At 33.0% G+C, this 17,423-nt stretch overlaps 1 protein-coding gene across 17 annotated transcripts in view; it reads left to right on the top strand.

Moving 5' to 3' along the window:
• Nucleotides 1-17,423, top strand: part of ATRNL1 (attractin like 1) — a 493,325-nt gene that overhangs the window by 258,360 nt on the left and 217,542 nt on the right. For all 17 annotated transcript variants that reach the window (XM_072039818.1, XM_072039817.1, XM_072039820.1 and 14 more), the window contains one exon: nucleotides 14,526-14,604. In XM_072039818.1, coding sequence (XP_071895919.1) covers nucleotides 14,526-14,604 — 79 coding nt within the window. The remainder of the gene's footprint in view (nucleotides 1-14,525; nucleotides 14,605-17,423) is intronic.

A 17,423-nucleotide genomic window follows, 5' to 3' on the forward strand; every position in this document is an offset into this window, starting at 1 on the left:
GGAAGCAAATTTTTCTTGCTTGCTATTAAGACATTCTATGAAAGAATGGCCACTTAGGATCATGGGGTACACTCTTCTTCACAAACCTTTCTGTGTGCTACAAGTGAGGAAAAACAATGTTCAAAATATGGCCTGTGTTTATTGCAGGAGGAAGGAATGGGCATTTAGATTATGACAAGGACTAGTATGAGTTACAAGAGGAGATACTGAAGAAACAGATTTATCACCCCCATCTGTATGACTGTGGGTGCCAAGAACTCAAAGCAGTCCCTTCAGTTAGGTTTCATGCAATGAGAGTGGATGGCTGCACTACAGCTGGTTGTGTCAGATCTCCTGAGAGCTTCAGTACCTGAATGGGGCATTCTTGGTGTAAATTTGCAACAGGTGAAAACCTTCTCTTTACGAGCATCCTTTGGTTAATCTGTGCAGTTTTGTGTTTTGGTTTGGTTTTGTTAAAAGCAAGGATGATAAATTAATGCTGGATTTTAGCATGCTTTGTTTCAGAGATTGCAATAAAATGGACAAAGTGCAGTCTGTATGGATCAGATCACGTCTACGATGGCTAGATTCTCAGGAAATGCAGAAATCTTTTAAATCAAAATTGAAATATCTTCTGGTAACATGCAAATCAAGTTATCATAGCAAAAATGGATTTTACATTTAGGGCTAGAATAAAATTGATTTTTACTTAGTCATGCATTAAACAATTTTCACCTGACTTCGAAGTAAAGAGTTGTTTGACTCCCACTGGGACAAGCACGTCTATGCTGCAATGGGCAATTTCAGTTTTTGTTATTGTTGAAAATATTTGTTTTTGAACTGTAAAATGTAACTTTAAGTCTTCTGTACTACAAATCACCAGGAAGCTTTTTCATCACAAAGTTATTTGATATATTTATATTTCCTGAGAAGGCAGCCACTTGTTATTAGCCAGCAGGCAAAGGAGATTCCTCAGTACCACTGGACTGGTGGCTCTTCTAAACAACAGATGAGTCACTTAATTCCCTGGTGAATAGAACTGTTTTCCATTATTTTATTCTTGTTTTTCTTCTTTCTTTGTTCATCCTTTTGAGTCATTTGGAAGTGCATTTGAGTGCACTAGAGCCTGAAATATTTTGATTTCAACAAACTGTGTTCCTCAAAGTACAAAATATTTGCTCAGCTTGAAATCTGGAGGTGGTCTATGAACTTGCTTGATGTATAGCAGATTTGATCTTTTCCTTCCTTCAAATACTTGCATTTAAAATTTTCCATTTCTGACTTCACCTATGTGTCAAATACAGTATGGGAGAGCTGTTCAATGTGCCTGGTGAAGTATTTAATCCTAAGTTTTGCCCAGTTCATAATATCTAGAAATAATTTCTGTTGTTGCTTAGCCACAGATGGAAGTTGCATAATCAAGAATAGATTTGAAATTCTACCTCGTGTGGGTTGTATTTTTTCCTGTGGCTGCATGAGAGAGTAAGTGCTGATCACAGCTGAATTAAGTTTGATGAAGGGTATAAAAGAATCATTATGTACAATGGAGCAGTTATACATAGATGTACAAAATTATTAGATGGGATGCTTCATATATAATGCTCCATATCCCATAAGATATATTCATTTTTTTCCCCAGCAATGTGATGCTTGAATGTAGTTGCAAAACCATATCAGCATGCAAATAATCTTTGAGTGACAGTAACAGGATTTGAAAGATTTATTTTTTTGCTAAAAAAAAAAAAAAAAAAAAAGAAAATGTACTCCAAAGAGCATTTTGTCATTTCTTTTGCAAAATCTCATCAGAATTGAAGCAGCCATTATGTAGTTGTGTTCACACCAGAGGTCTCTGAAGGTGGCATCTGTAAGATATTTCCCAATATTTCTGCAGAAAGTATCAATGTTTTTTTAATTATTTTATTTTTTGAAGATTCAGTTCTATGCAGGCTCTCTTACTCTGAGGCAGTTCTGTAAAGTTTTCCTTTCAGTTATTTTATTGTATTTTATTGTATTTTATTTTATTTTATGTTCTGTTCTGTTATGTTCTGTTATGTTATGTTATGTTATGTTATGTTATGTTATTTTACGTTATGTTATGTTATGTTATTTTATGTTATTTTATGTTATTTATTAAAAAAAAAATCCCTACATTTTATACTGTATTTTGTCAAATCTGGTTAGTCAGTTGTTTTCTCAGACTAAAGCAATGTTGGAACTCACAGCTATTTGTATTTAGAGTGCTTAATCCTAGTCACTTTTATGAAACTCCATCCACTGCACTTTAACCAAGGAATTAGAACAGGTTTTCATCTCTGATAAATGGACTTGAAATTTTGCTTTTGTCATTTTAATTCAAAAGAGAAGCAATTCTGTCTTTTTTATGATAGGGTACATGTAATCAGTTGCAAAGTCAACTTCAGTAGTTTCCAGATGTACATGAAGAAGTGGGGTGAAAGATGTTTAGATGTTGAACTTAACGATATGGTTTAGTGGGGACTGTTAGCGTTAGGTCAGAGGTTGGACTCGATGATCTTGAGGTCTCTTCCAACCTAGAAATTCTCTGATTCTGTGAAAGCTGATGAAGAAAAATAATTAAAGAAAAAGGGAAGTAAAACAGTGGAGTTTAGGCAATAATGTTATTGTCCACTACAGCAAATTATAAGGTGCTTTGTCAAGTACTCTGCTGGTCTGTCTTAGCAGATGCAGTTGGTATGGCAAGCTGTGAAATGAGTGACATCAAAGAAATGAGCTGTCTGCTTATGGCAGTAAAGAAATATTGAGGGTCCTTGTATTGAGAGTGCTAGACTGAATGTCATAGTGTGTACTTAATAACCATTAAATATTAAAATTTTAAATATAATTATTTTTGAAAGGAGACTTCTGAATTCGAAAGGAATTTATGCAATCAGCTTTGAAATGTAGTAATGAAACAAATACTACAGCAAAACTTCCCTGTACCAAAAAAGCATTTGGTATGGAAAATTTTGGTTTTTATCTAAATGGCTTATTTATTTATTTACGGGGATGTGTTACATTTTGTCAGTAAGATGCAATATTATGGAAATTCTGCTGTGGACTCCAAAAGCTTCCCTAAACCATTAGAAGAACATTAGATTTACATTAAGAAGTAGTTAAATCATCTATATATATGCTATCATCGAAATTTAGTCTGTATGTGTGGCTTAATTATGTTCTGTATAATAATTGTCTTCCTGTGTGCTTTTAATATTTTTTATGATATTTTAGGAAAACACTCTACAGTTTCAAAATGATATTTCTTTTCTTACATGTCTTGAATCTTTTCAGTCAAAATTGTAAATATCACATGTAGGGGCATCAGCATTTTTGTATTTTTTATATAGTACAATTACAGAACAATAATGATGAATCTAGAAATCTAAGCATCCTTATTCTGTCTTCAGGAGAACTTTTAATGAGGCTTTTTATAGGGAAAGTTATGACTTCTTAACACTTACAGCTTCGAATATATACCTTTCCTCTTTGGAAAAGGTATTGAAAATAATGAAGGGAAAAGTCCTTTAACAAAGTAATAAACTTTTTGATCATATTTGAGTCTAGTACCCTAAACAGTGCTGTCATCAAATAGATATGCCTTGGTGGCTCTCTAATTGTATTTTATATTTGTGCAATTTATTATCAAAGTATAAAAGCCAAACTGAAAAAAACAGCACAGAGAGCAAAAAGAATGAGGGGAAATAATTATTTAAAAAAAAAAAAAAAAAAAAGCTGTTGAAATAATGTGAATCTTTTGATGTGGCAGGCTGCTGAAATGCGGCTTTTGTTGGCAGTTCTTTTTCCCCAAATTCACTAATATGCCATAATTTTAATGAAGGAGACTTATCTTGATTAACAAAAAATTGTAAATAATTTTTATAAATCAGCAAAATCATTGCAAAAGCTGAAGTGAAAGCGCATCTATTTAGAGCAGAAACAATATATTTAATTTCTAATTCTTTCTGAATGTTTCTGCAGAAAATATTAAATTCTATATATCATAATGTGTCTGGAAATTTCATGGAAATAGTGCTTTTTTTTTTTTTTTTCCTTTATATATATATATATATATATAATATATATACATATAATATATATACATACATGTACAACAACACTTGTTGGGAGAAATATAGAGTATTTCACCCATGAAGGGCAAAACCATAAGATTATTTGAAATATGAAAGTCTTTTCCATGAGTAAAAGAAACATAATCACACTTTATGGGTGTGATGTTCTATTTATTCTATGGAGATTAATTTCGGTTTATGTTAGATTAAACCTCTTTGATTGTAAATCTTCTTTATTTGCTCCTTCAAAGAGGTGAAAGGAAGAACTGCTGAGAGTTAAAGTTCACATCTAAAGCTTTATTGTGTAATATATTATAGATTCCTTTTAAATGGTTCATTTCTGTTTGATATTGTATTGGCAGAATGAAATTTGGATGTCAGTCTTCCAGAGAGTATCCTGATGTATACTATAAAAATTTTCCTTTTAAAGTTGTATATACAGGCTGTTTGCATAATTGAGCATCCATTCATACTTCTTATTAGTAGCTTCTGGTATGGGTCCTGGTATATTAAATATGAAAAGACAGCTTTGTGTGCATGTGTGTGTGTATAAATCATTCATGCATGTAGTAAAATATACAATATATACATGTGTGCATTTATACATTATATATTGTTAACTATTTAATAATTATTTAATAATCACAGAATATCCTGATTTGGAAAAGACCCAAAAGGGTCATCGAGTCCAACTCCAGCTTGTAGGTTTTAAAATCCTATATTCTTTATAACATTTAGGCATATATACACTATTGGAAGGAAACAAAGTAAACAAACAAACAAACAAGCAAACAAAAAAAAACACTTCATTTTTCATAAATATATTCCCTGTATGGACACATTTCTTTCCTCCTTCCAAAATCCAAGTATTTTGATATTTCATTGCACAGCAAAGACCAATAAAACAAAGACCAATAAACCTGTTCTTTGTTGGGGCAGTTGTCAGGGAATGGTTTCAAACCATTATAGGAGTTTATGTCTGGAAGATGAGGGAATAAGCTGCTTTTCTGCATTCAATATGAATTAATAAGCAATTGAAAGAAGGATATGGTAGCTGTTCCTACTAATTAACTAATATTTATTATAGTGGTATTTAATTGATGCTGCTTACTTTAACTAAAATATAAGTTCTATAAAAAGCAGTAGATATTGATATTTTAAGCTCCCTGGTGTCAGTTACGCATTCTGTACTTAAATTGCAGGGCTTTATTAATAGCAATATTGAAGTTTTAGTGTATTATTTAATTTTGTTCTTCCTCCTTCTCAACAAAATAATTTTGGTTACATTTTCAGTAGTCTGTTTAAATGCACTTCTCTACAGCTTTTTCACAGAATGCTCTTGACAGTATGTTGCTTCTAAGGCTCATTTCCCTTTCTTTCATGTATTTCTTTTAACTTCTATAGAGCAGTCCAAATGTTTTATGCCACAACAAGATCCAGTGCTTCTAAGGGGACTGGTCTGAGATCCCTGTGGCATAGGGATATGGCTTTAATTTGTCCATCACATTTATTTTATCTCCTCTGTAATGCTACAGATCTCTGCTTCCAAAGCCAGTCTCAAAATAGAAAGGCTGCTCCCATCAAAAATATTTACTATGGCCAATGGGCCACCTAAAGGAAGTGAGCATCTTTTACTTTGGAAGTAAATCCTTATTACTTCCAAAGCAAGTTCCACTCCACATGCAAAGTAGCTGGAGGGTCTCAGCCTGTGCATTTAATCCTTTGGTCATAATTTGTTTTATGCACAGGCATGCATTGTGGTCCTGTGTGTTAGTGTTTGGGTGAACCAGTCCATGAATACCTATACTGTGCTGCCCCACTCGATATAGGTGATTCATCTGGGTTGAAGTATTTGAGCAGAGGCAGTTCATAGATATTTCTTTATTTTTTGTTGTTTATATTGCTGTTTATCTAAGTCATAAAACAACCACATTCTATAACTCCTTTCTTCTCCCGTAATACCTACATAATTTTATTTTATATATATATAAAATATATATTCACATATATTTCACAAGATATGCTTATTTTTTTTTTAATTTTTTTTTTTTTTTTGAGTGGACTCACAATACTCATAAGTGGTCTAGATGGCTGTGGTGCAAACTTCTGGAGCATTTTAAAAAATGATGTCATTGGGATCATTTAAACTTGTCTAATAATAGTAAGTTCACAATTATGTGACAGTAAGCTTGGATCATGCATGTCTTCACTTATTTCTTGGTTGCTGTTTGGCTAGTCACTGAGAATTTCCAGAAAAAGAAAAAAAGAGACACAAACCATATCAGAATCCAGCTGCAGCAGATCAGTATAATCTCATGTTCACACTCAGGTCAGAGTTCAGGAAACACCTAAAAGCTAGTGCTACCTTTGTGGGGTTGGAATAAATTGTTTGATTTAGGATATCAGAAGCTTGAACATATACCCATATGATTAATGGCTGCTCTCAAGAATGGGTTGGGAAATCCCATCTGATGGGCAGACACTGCCGGTAAAAGGAGTTGATTTCTTGAAGGGGATTTACTTTGATTCCTTGTTAAAATACAGCTGCTACAGAGGACATAGGCCAAAAGAAATGATGCTTGGATGAGATAATGCTAAAGGATTTAAAATTCTACACTCACCTGAGTACTGTTGATTCCAAAATCGCACATCAGGTTTGGAGATTAAAGCACTATCTGCCATTATTTTATTTACTCATTTATTATTTTTTTTTTAAATTCTCATGTCTGAACATACTTCCTGTATAGGACAAAGTAGTGATGTGGTTACATGATATCTTTAAAACTAGGTTGTGTCTGAGATTATAGTAGTCTTCAAGACAAGTTACAATATTCCTTAGTTTTCCAGGCACCTTTCTTCTTTAGAGATGATTTCCTTAAAAGGACTTAAGTCCTTAAAAGGATTGAAGTCCTTAAAAGGACTGCTCTGATAATAGGTGGGAATCCTCACAGAGGTTTGATGTTTTCTTGGTGTACAGTTGAAATCTGCACTGATGATACTGGATAGGTGGTAGGCTAACAACAAGGAACACTCTATGGAAATGCAGGAATCCAGAATCTTTAAAGCATTCTTTTAGGTTTACTTTTATATTTTATTTTATTTTTTTTTAAATACATGTTGAATACTCAAATAAAGAGAAAAGCTTCTACCAGTAAACAACTGAGTTTCTCTACATTCTTATCCCTATTGTATAATTTGTCATCCTTTTTTCACATTAAAATAGCTACATATTATTGTGTTCTATACCTGCAGAGCTGCTCCTGGCAGTTACTTTGCTGTGTGAGCTGCAGAAAGGGTACACAGATTTTCAATCACCATATTTAAGAAGTTTTGCATATATTAGAGAACAGTGATTTCATCTGACTCTCCGTATGTGCAGGTCTTCTTTAAACCATAAACTATGATATTAGCATTATGCCCTTGTATTGTTTGTAAACCTTCATTTAAAACTTTGGTCAGTAATTTTATGAACTGCATCACTGTGCAGATGCTATTCCTGGTAATCAACCATGACACAGTGAAACAAATACAATGTGTGTCTCCTTTATCATGCATCCTTACCAGACATATGGCTCTGCCTGGGAGGACCAGATTAGACAAGGCAATATGTGTTTCCTTTTAACTGTTAATCTGTTTTTATAAGGTTGGTAGTAGTGGACACGTAAGAAGAGAATTTTAGGGGCAACTTAATGTGACTTTCATGAGATGCTTCAGGTAAGATTTATTTATGGAAATATATAGGTTTTCAGGATTGCATCCAAAAATAGCATTTTAAGCTCTGTCATCTGGATAAGAATTAACCATGTAATTAGTTTCAAGTGAGCTTGAAAGGTGTTGCTTAACATGTGCGAATTCCACCTGAGAGACAAATAAATAAAAACAAATTTACATTTAAATGAATTTTGGTTATTTTTGAAGTTTTACATACTATCTTAGATCATTTGCGTCATATTCAGACACTTTCACTTCCCAGTTCAGGAAGCAAGAACTGAAGGCTTGTACCCTTTGTATGGCTTTATGATTGGAAGGGTCACAGTTGAATTAAATTTCCTTTGGTTTCTTCTATTTCATGGAGAAACTGCAGAAGAAAAGTTGGTGCTCAGGAGCTATTGCCTTATTAAAACAACAGGGGAGGAAAATTCAAATCAGAATGGGGCATAGATCTAGGCTGTAACAGGAAAAAATCCTGCTACATTTAAGTTTGTTCAACAATTAAATGAATGTAGGTGAAGAGGGAATGATTGCTCAGCTATTGGCTGAGCAATTGCAGAAAATGGCATTTGCGTGGTACTGCTGGTATTAGTTACTTCTCAAGAGTACCTCTTACAACTAGCAAAGATAAGAGGAGAAATCTCCTAAATCTACTCAAATGGTAATGGTGGCTCATGGTAATATGGTCAGCATATTTCATTGCCTGTGGAAGCCTGACGTTTCTTAGACCAGGAAAGAAGGTCTACTGCCTGATGTGTCTTGGCTCTGCAGGGTCAAGATTTGTTTTCATGAGCCCATACACTATGCCCCACTGTTGACAGGAAGCTGAATATCTTTCTCCATCACCAGCCAAGGTGACTTTCCCTCCCAGTATGCACATTTTAATTTGGAACTATAACACTTCATTCCCAGAATCATTTAGAATTGTTACTTGTTGAAATACTACTTCTAATAGTGCTTATAAAAACTCTGTGAATTCAGAGGAATATAATTAGTCATTAAAAACATGAAAAAGTTTATACTGCTTTCATACATATCAGACCCCTAATACTATGTTTACACTACTTTGTGCTTCAGATAATCCTGTTGAAATCTTTGGAGCTGCTTTTCATGAATATTAGTTAACACAAGTAAGGATGGCTGAACCTGGCACATCATAATCATAAACACAATGTTCTTGTCAAGTACAATGAGAGAAATCAACTGCTGTGACAATAATTGCTATTCAAATTCATGGTTTTAGAAAAATAATTGTTCAATTATTTTTATTTTAGAATTGTACTTGCTTTATAACATATCAATTAAAATGTGCTCTATTTGCCAATAAAAAGGCAGTAAATAATATTTCAGAAAAACAGCATATGTGATCTCTTAGGAAAATTCTACAATATTAATTTAATAACATAGACTTTGGTGATGCATTTTCCTTGTATTACATTAACAAGTTTTTTTCTTTTTTTTTTTTTCCTGAATGCTATTAATTTTGGTTCATATTTCAAAATATCATAGTATGAAAGAGAAACATTAATATAGTGAAGGGGACACTGCTAAAATTAATGTTGCACTGTGAAATGTACATTTTTTTGCTCTTGGCACAGATAGTGAGATGGAGGGGCAGGAGGGTTGTAGTTCTGTAAGGATATTTAACTGTTGTCTCATCACAGCAAGGTCTAAGTAACTAAGCAACAGCTGTCTTGATAGTCCAACTCCTGTTTTCAAAAGAATACTTAGAAGTGTTCTTCTATGTGTTCTTTTAAAAGAACACATAGAAGAAGTGTAAGTGTACGTATATAGGCACTAAGTGAGACTTCTATACACCTAAAAGAAAATAATTGTTGTGTGCTTATATATCTGTTAATAAGCAGTGTGGACAAATAGGAGCTTACCTGTTGAGTGAAACAGTTGGTGCTGAGGACTACAATCGACACTAAATATGTCTTGTTTTTTTTTCACGTTGGACTAGCTTGAGTTTAGATCTGTGGATGTCAAGTCCATTTGTGTCTAGACTGTGAATTACATATCTTCCAGTATAGCCTGGAAGCATCTTGAGCTCCAACACTGTTCCGCAGTCAAAATATAATGCTCCATAGCATGTGGTGACAGTCAGTAAAAAGTTCACTCCGGATCCACACTAAACCATTGTGGTGCTCAAAATAGAATCCCATAGAATTTTTAACTTTAATAGATTTAACAGTATATTAGATTTAAGATAATGTGTGTGTGTGTGTGTGTGTGTTTTAATATTTGCTTTTATCCAATATGGAAATATACACTCAGCTGTTATGCAAATTATGGCTTAAATAAGTTTTTTTTTTCACAGATTATTTAATAAATTTTTGGACATTTTCATTTCTCTCTTATATATTAAGTAAAAAGAAGATGAGAAAAGAAATAGTGAAGGATGGAACATTTTGTTTTGTTGTTTACTTTCCATTTATAACATTGTTTCTTGAAATATTTATATTTAACTAATGAAATAGTTCCTATTACATCACTATAAAAGTTAGTAAATTATTTTCCCCTATATTTATTCCAGTGATTTGAGTTTGTTTAAAAATGATCTACAGGTTTCATTTTAATTTGCAGATACCAAGCAGCAACACATCCACTAATACCCTTTACAGTCTGTATTGGTGATTAATCTTATTTTTTTGGTCTACCTCCTAATCACACAGAAAAGTATCTCTCAGTTACAGAAAACACTGCCATCTCAGTCCTCAGCTAGGCCTCTGGACTGGGCTAAATATGTCTAAGTATGATGTCTTACTTTGTACATTTAACTTTTAATATGTATGTTGTTTAAATGGTTGTGCAGGCAGTTATTATTCCTTGTTCTGTGTTCTAGTAAGTCTCTCCAGGAAGATACTGTGTAGCCTAGACTGTGCTGCTAGACCTATGTTATCCCATGGCCCCTTTCCTCTGTGTCAAGACATAAACTACTTATCTTCAGGGCTTCCTCTTCAGTTTGTTCATTCTTTAATTGTTTATTGTCTCCTACTTAACACTGAGATAATAACTTCCAATCGCCCTGTAAGCCATGGTGATAGACTGCTCATTTTCAAACTTGCATTTTTAATGTTTCATGTGGTTTGAACAGTCAACTGTATGAAGCTATGTCATTACCTTCCTGCTGATCAGTCCTTTGATCTAGAGACTACAAAATCCTGATAACACTTGGGCCACTATAGTTTTGAGTGTCTTACCATAATAATTGTCTTATTGTGTAGATTTACATTCATAAATACATATTCATTCCATCTGTACTGTGGATCAATGTTTCATAACCTATCTGCATTGCAAAGGCATCTGTCTATTTATTCTTTTTCAGTATATGTGACATTATGTACAGTTATAATACAGAAAACAAATCATAATAATGCCTGAGTTTAATTCAACTTGTTCTGCTTCCAGCCTGCGGAATTATGTACTTACTATGTATTTCCATGCTAGATGAATGAGAGCCTTAGTATTTTCTCCCTGTGGAAACTCATACATGCCGTAAACTAGTCACCTCTTGATCTTGTTAAAAATTGAAATGATTGAGCTTGTTAAAGCACTGTCAGTAAAAGATTTCCTTAATATTTTAATTTATTGATTGATTGATTACTGTCTCTATTCTTTCCATGTTGCCAACCTCCTTCAAAAAGCATGGACAAAAGAAGTTCTGTAATGAGAATTTCAATAACAAGTCTCACAGTATCTGTTTTGGCAGCACCAAAATAGTGATAAATTCATCTCCTAAGTGCTGCTCATTATTGTTCACCTGATCATTTTAACCTTTTAAGTTTCAGCATCCCAGCAGCAATTCATGCATTGGATTTATGCACTGACATCCCAGTGTTTTCTGCCTTGTTCTTTATTGCTTTTCTAATCTTTCCTAACATCCTGTTTGCTGTTTCAACTGCTACAAAACATTCAACTGACATATTCAAAGAACTATCTGCAACGACTTAAAGACTATTTTCTTGAGTGGCTAAATTAGACCTATCATTGTGTATGTGTATATAGAAGGGGTTTTATTATTTATTATTATTTTTGATTTATTTATTTATATTGTGCAGATTGCCTCCAGTTCATTGGCACTGAATTTCATTCTCTTATTTAACTGCCAAGTCATTCAATATTGTGAGATCCTTTGTAGTCAGCTTTAATTTTTATTGCTATTCTATTTCTATTGCCATTAATTTTTATAAAACAAGACTGTTACCTCCCCACTGCCTAAATATAGCTTAGTTTGACAAAACTTATTTTCCATATCTGTCTTCTCTTCATTAACATTAATTTTGATTATTTCTTCTGACTTGTAGTGAGAAAAAAAAAAAAAAGACTATTTGTGTAGAAAACAGAGGAAAAAGTCAAATACTTCACATTTACTTGCCAGGAAAAGATTGCACACAAGAGAAAACATTGGACATTATCAACCCTGTAATTTCCAAATTATTTATTATTATTTTATGTGTGTTTTTAAAACACTTGTTTCTGATTTTGCAGATAACATAAAAGATGTTTTGACTGATGATAGGAAAGATAGATGTGTGACCCAGCACCATGGATATACAGATTACAGCAGGAATCTGCATCTGTGGCAGCTAATAGATAGATTGTATGGTATATGGATGGGAAAACTTTCCTGGGAAAGATCATTTTTAAGCTGTTATTTGTCTAAAAAAAAATTGAAAAAGAGTTCCTGCAAAGGTGGTTTACTCTGCAGGACAGTAGGGTTTCTTTGTTCTGCTTTTCCCTGGACACCAAATAAAAATTCATAGTCAACTTGTGATTGCTTTCAAAGAAGACTAGAGAAAGGCAAACAGCCAAAGATAAATTTTAAAAAGTGAAAAAAGGTGAAATCAGAGTGCACAAACTGAAGTAATACATTAAACAAAATGGTGAATATTCTCTGATGATTACTTTCTGTCATAAAATAGTGTGTGCTTCTCAGATATTTTGTCATAAAATCTCTTAAGAGAAACTCTTTTAGTAAGAAATACTGTGTTAGTAAGATGGTGCATCAATTAAAATGTTCTTACTGCATTAGTTCTTGTCAGTGAAGACCCATGTAGAAAGATGATTTGCACTGAGTTTCATTAAAGTGTAAGGTTGAAATTTCTCTTCAGAATTCCCTAAGGTTCTTGAACCAGCACTTGCCCTCTCACGTCTTTTTATTATAGATCGCTAACTCTTCCACAATTTCCTGTTCAAAGGATGATTTTTAGATAGGCTGAACTGCTCTGATCTATTGATCAAAACCAATCAAAATTCCAACTACCTTTGTTTTTCAGAAAATCTGTGCCAAGAACCAATAAAAGCACAACACCATATTTAAGATAGTCCTACAAGGAGAGAGGCAGAATATATCTTCCTTTTCCATAAAAATCCCTAGGTCCCAAAGTGCATTAAAAAACTGCTAAAGGAAATGCTGGTGGTTGACATTGGGTTTTAAGAGGAAAGTCAAACTTTACATTTAGAAATAGATCCTTTAACCATTTTTTCCTTTCAGGTTCAGAATTATCAGCCTTCTTGGAACTAAACAGACAGAATTAAGTCTCTTACATAAAAACAAAAACACACACAAAAAAACCCAACCTGTTAATTTTAATTATATAATTGATCATTTTATGTCCAAATCACTTAATATGTATGGTACTTTCCTCTTTCAAACCTAGCCTTATTCTGACATCCTTTCTCAAGGGTGTTCAAATAAATTGATAAAAATAATTTAGAAGCTGGTAGTGAAAAGAGTTGTAAGTGAAGAATATGTTGATAGAAAGCTGTATTGATTTGCGTTGCTTTAACTATCACAGAGTCACAGAATTGAAGGGGTTGGAAGGGACCTTGAAAGGTCATCAGGTCCAAACCCCTTGCCAAAGCAGGTTCCTTAGAGCAGGCTGCCCAGGTAGGCATCCAGATGGGCCTTGAATATCTCCAGAGAAGGAGACTCCACAACCTCCCTGGGCAGCTTGTTCCAGTGCTCCATCACCCTCACCATGAAGAAGTTCTTTTGCATGTTGGTGCGGAACTTCCTGTGCTGTCTTGTGGCCAAGGTGAGCTTGTGTTATGGAAACTGAGTTTTGAACATACTTGGAGCAATGGTATTCTTTATTGTGAAATACATAGCAGTACAGCTGATTCTTGGTTGCTTGCAGACCAAGGAATGATTGGGTGCTTTATTCCATTATCTTAATGGAGACATTATACTACAGTTACCATAAACTGTTTTCTAACAGTCTTAATATCATGGAGAAATATTGAATGACATGACCTGTTCCTCCTGGAGATGTATTTTGAGGTCATAATTTCAATTCTGTTTACAACATGAAGTAGGGAAATATTGGCGTTCCTGTATGGATAAGAACTTACATACCGGGAAAGAACCTTTTATCAATTTTTGCTATATTTCACCCTTTTTCCATCTGGTGATCTTGAAACTTGCAGCGTGAGACTGTTGAGACTGTTACGGGTATGTGGACTGTTGTTGAATGTTATAATGGAGCTTATCCCACACTAATGGAGACAATAGTACTTCATGAAGTTAATTACAGTATCATAGGTGTGCATCCTCTTTTAACTTTGAACCTGGATGGTTGACAGTTTTTTGTCATCCTGGTATAGTTCAGTTTTCCTCTATTTTTGTATTTTTTTTCCATGCTTAAATGTGTTTTCATTATCTTTGATATCCTAAAAATTAAGCTCTTTCACAGACAATTGTGTTACAACTACTTTTTTTTAATATATATTTTTTTGTAATTGCAGTTGTTTCTTATCCTTACTGCTGGTAGCTGCTGTCGTTTGGAAAATCAAACAAACCTGTTGGGCTTCGCGACGGAGAGAGGTATTAATAATTTAAGATTATTGTGGTGGCATAACTTTCAGGATGAATTGAGAGCTTTGATGAAGAATCCCACTACCACTCTCCCCTATATACACAATTTAAATATCCCTCAACATTCTACTGACTCCCCCACCCTCACCCCTGGACTTTTTATGTTGAAGAAGAAAAAAACATTGCTTTAAATTACAGAAATTGCTGAACTAGGTTGTAGAAAGCTATTTTATTTTATTTATACTGGAATGAATATACTCTCAGTCTCAAAATGCTACGTTGGTAAGTTGATTGAACACAGGATTGGAGTGCAGTATCTCAAACTTTCCCGGGACGTTATTTGGTGCTGTTACTTTGCTGTGTCATTATAAAAAGTTATTGAAATGTATAGTAAGAGAAAGTTCTCTTTGCAAAGAGTTTATACTTTGCGAAGTATAAACTCAAAAAAAGGCCCAAATATTTGTTCTTATCTGTTTAACAAATGATTAGACTTAGATGAGGTTAAATTTAGGTTATGTATATTGCTACATGTATATGGCAAGATTCAGCTGACATATACTTGTTGTAATTCATTTTATTCTCATAAATACAATAGATATTTTTAGACAGATATTTTCCTTTGAAGCCTCTGTTCTTGATAATTTTTGGAAAGAATACTTGCTTAGTAGTAGTATAATCCAAATAAATAAATAAATAAAAGCTGAGTCTTTCTCTAATAAATAAGTTTTTCTTAGTATACTGGCACTATGAATGTTTAAATACCTTTTTTTTTTTAATTATTTTTATTTTTTTTACTGTAGATCTACAGTGAATTTATATATGCTTTAGTATATATTGCTATAGCAAAAGAGCCAGGTAACTAGCACTTAAAATTTTCCTTCACTGAAATTATAGTGCACTAATGCTCAGTCTTAGCTTTAAACTGGTGCTACAAAGAAAGACATACGTTATAGTAGTTATTTATTTTTATTTTTTTCAGATTAATAACATAAAGCATGTTCTACGTCTAAGGACAAATGCTCATATTTTTATTATTGTTTGCAAAGTGTAGATGAAAGTTACCTTAAACTACAATATTCAGTTCAATTTATTAATATTTTATTGGAATTTTTCTCAATACTTAACTCATTAATAGTCCAGTGCAACAGTGTATTGCGATGGAATGCAGCAATTCTTTGATATAATTTCTCATGTTAATCAGGTTGTGTTATTGGCATGTTTAAGAATAAATATGAACATATAAATTTACAGGTTAAGGGTGTCTACTCTTATTTCCATGGTTACTCTTCTAGATGTTTGAAAATTTACATTTTTTATTTATTCTGTAGGCATCATCTTGTAAAGAACACATCGTTGTGAATTTTTTTTTTAAATATTTCCAAGTTTTATTTTCCTGATATTATAAAAAGTATTTCTAAGGCTTTATGAAAATTCATACAAGCTAATAAACACAGTATAGGTGTAAGTCGGTTTCTTTGGAAGAGCAAAATAGAATGAAATACTTTGGAATTGGATTAAAACTCTCAGATGTCCATACTTGAGTGCTGATCTTTATTTTTCCTCGAATATAGCCAGACGAACTTGGTTGTCTCTAATTCAGAAATGTTCCTTGTTTGATTTTAAAATGTCTTGAGTATGTATTTCCTCATATTTTAAAAGAGATAAGAAAAGGTGCCTACAGATCGGTAGCACTATGTTCATAAATGTTTAAGCAAATGGTCTGTATTTTCAATCCACTGTAGCACATCAGCAGTAGTTCATGTCAGATAATATTTGTTTGATAACTCTCCATATAATGGTTTCCTTTAATCTAGATCAGCAGACGTTTTTGTAGGTAGGATTTTTTCTAAGGCTGTGGAATGAAGTGTGAATAAATTGTCCGAGTAACACACAAGTAGAAGGCCATCTATTATTGAAAAGAATCCTGAAGTACCTACTACTTTTAAAACTCACTGTTCTCGGCTGATGAGGTTTTCTTCTATTTTAGTCCTTGAAAGACAGGAATATTGATTCTTTAGATGTTTCCTTCAATATGGACACAAACTCCATTGAGACATTAAATATAAAAGAAACACAAACAAATATGGAAAATGCTGTTAATAGCTATTAATATCTATTAATCAAGAACTCCCCATTTATTGTTCACCTCAGTCTGCTTTCCCCTAGAGAAGTATAATCTTATTATCCAGTTCTTGTGATCTTTTAGTAGCGAATTTTATCGCAGTTGATGTAAGCAAATATGTTTTTTTTTAAGTTTTAGTAGACTTATATGTTTAGTTGAAAATTCGTGTTGTGTTTTGCCTTCTGGCTTTAATGCTTGACTAAACTTGGTCATTACTGTTTCCAAACTGAATGTAGCATAGCATCAGTCCAATACAAAGCAAGAACAAGTTGTTCCCATTGTGTTGTGGGAATGTCTCAATTTTCTATGAATTTAGAATTTTCATCTCTAATTTCTTTCCTAATTTGTTGCCAATTAAGTGAAGATTTACATTCTGCTGCTCAGAGTACTGAAAAAATCTTACAGAGCAGTTCATTTGAATTTAGTCTCTATTACATATGACATTACTATATGTCTATGAAAAAATAAAATAAAATTGTTTCCCAAAGAACTTTAGTTGATGTTTGTTAACACTGAATTTAACTTCCTTTTTCCCACATCTATTTTTTCTTTCAATTTAATTAGCTGAGATCACTTTTGTATAAGCCATGTACTTGAAGTTTTTATTTTTTCCCATTCATAATAAAATTTTGCTTCTCAGCTTTTTCCTGCTTAAATTGCTGCCTTGTAAGATGTACTTTTTCTTTTGAACATCTGAATTTATACT

Source organism: Anas platyrhynchos, chromosome 6 (assembly GCF_047663525.1).
Source record: "Anas platyrhynchos isolate ZD024472 breed Pekin duck chromosome 6, IASCAAS_PekinDuck_T2T, whole genome shotgun sequence".
In the NCBI taxonomy this organism is placed as follows: Eukaryota; Metazoa; Chordata; class Aves; order Anseriformes; family Anatidae; genus Anas; species Anas platyrhynchos.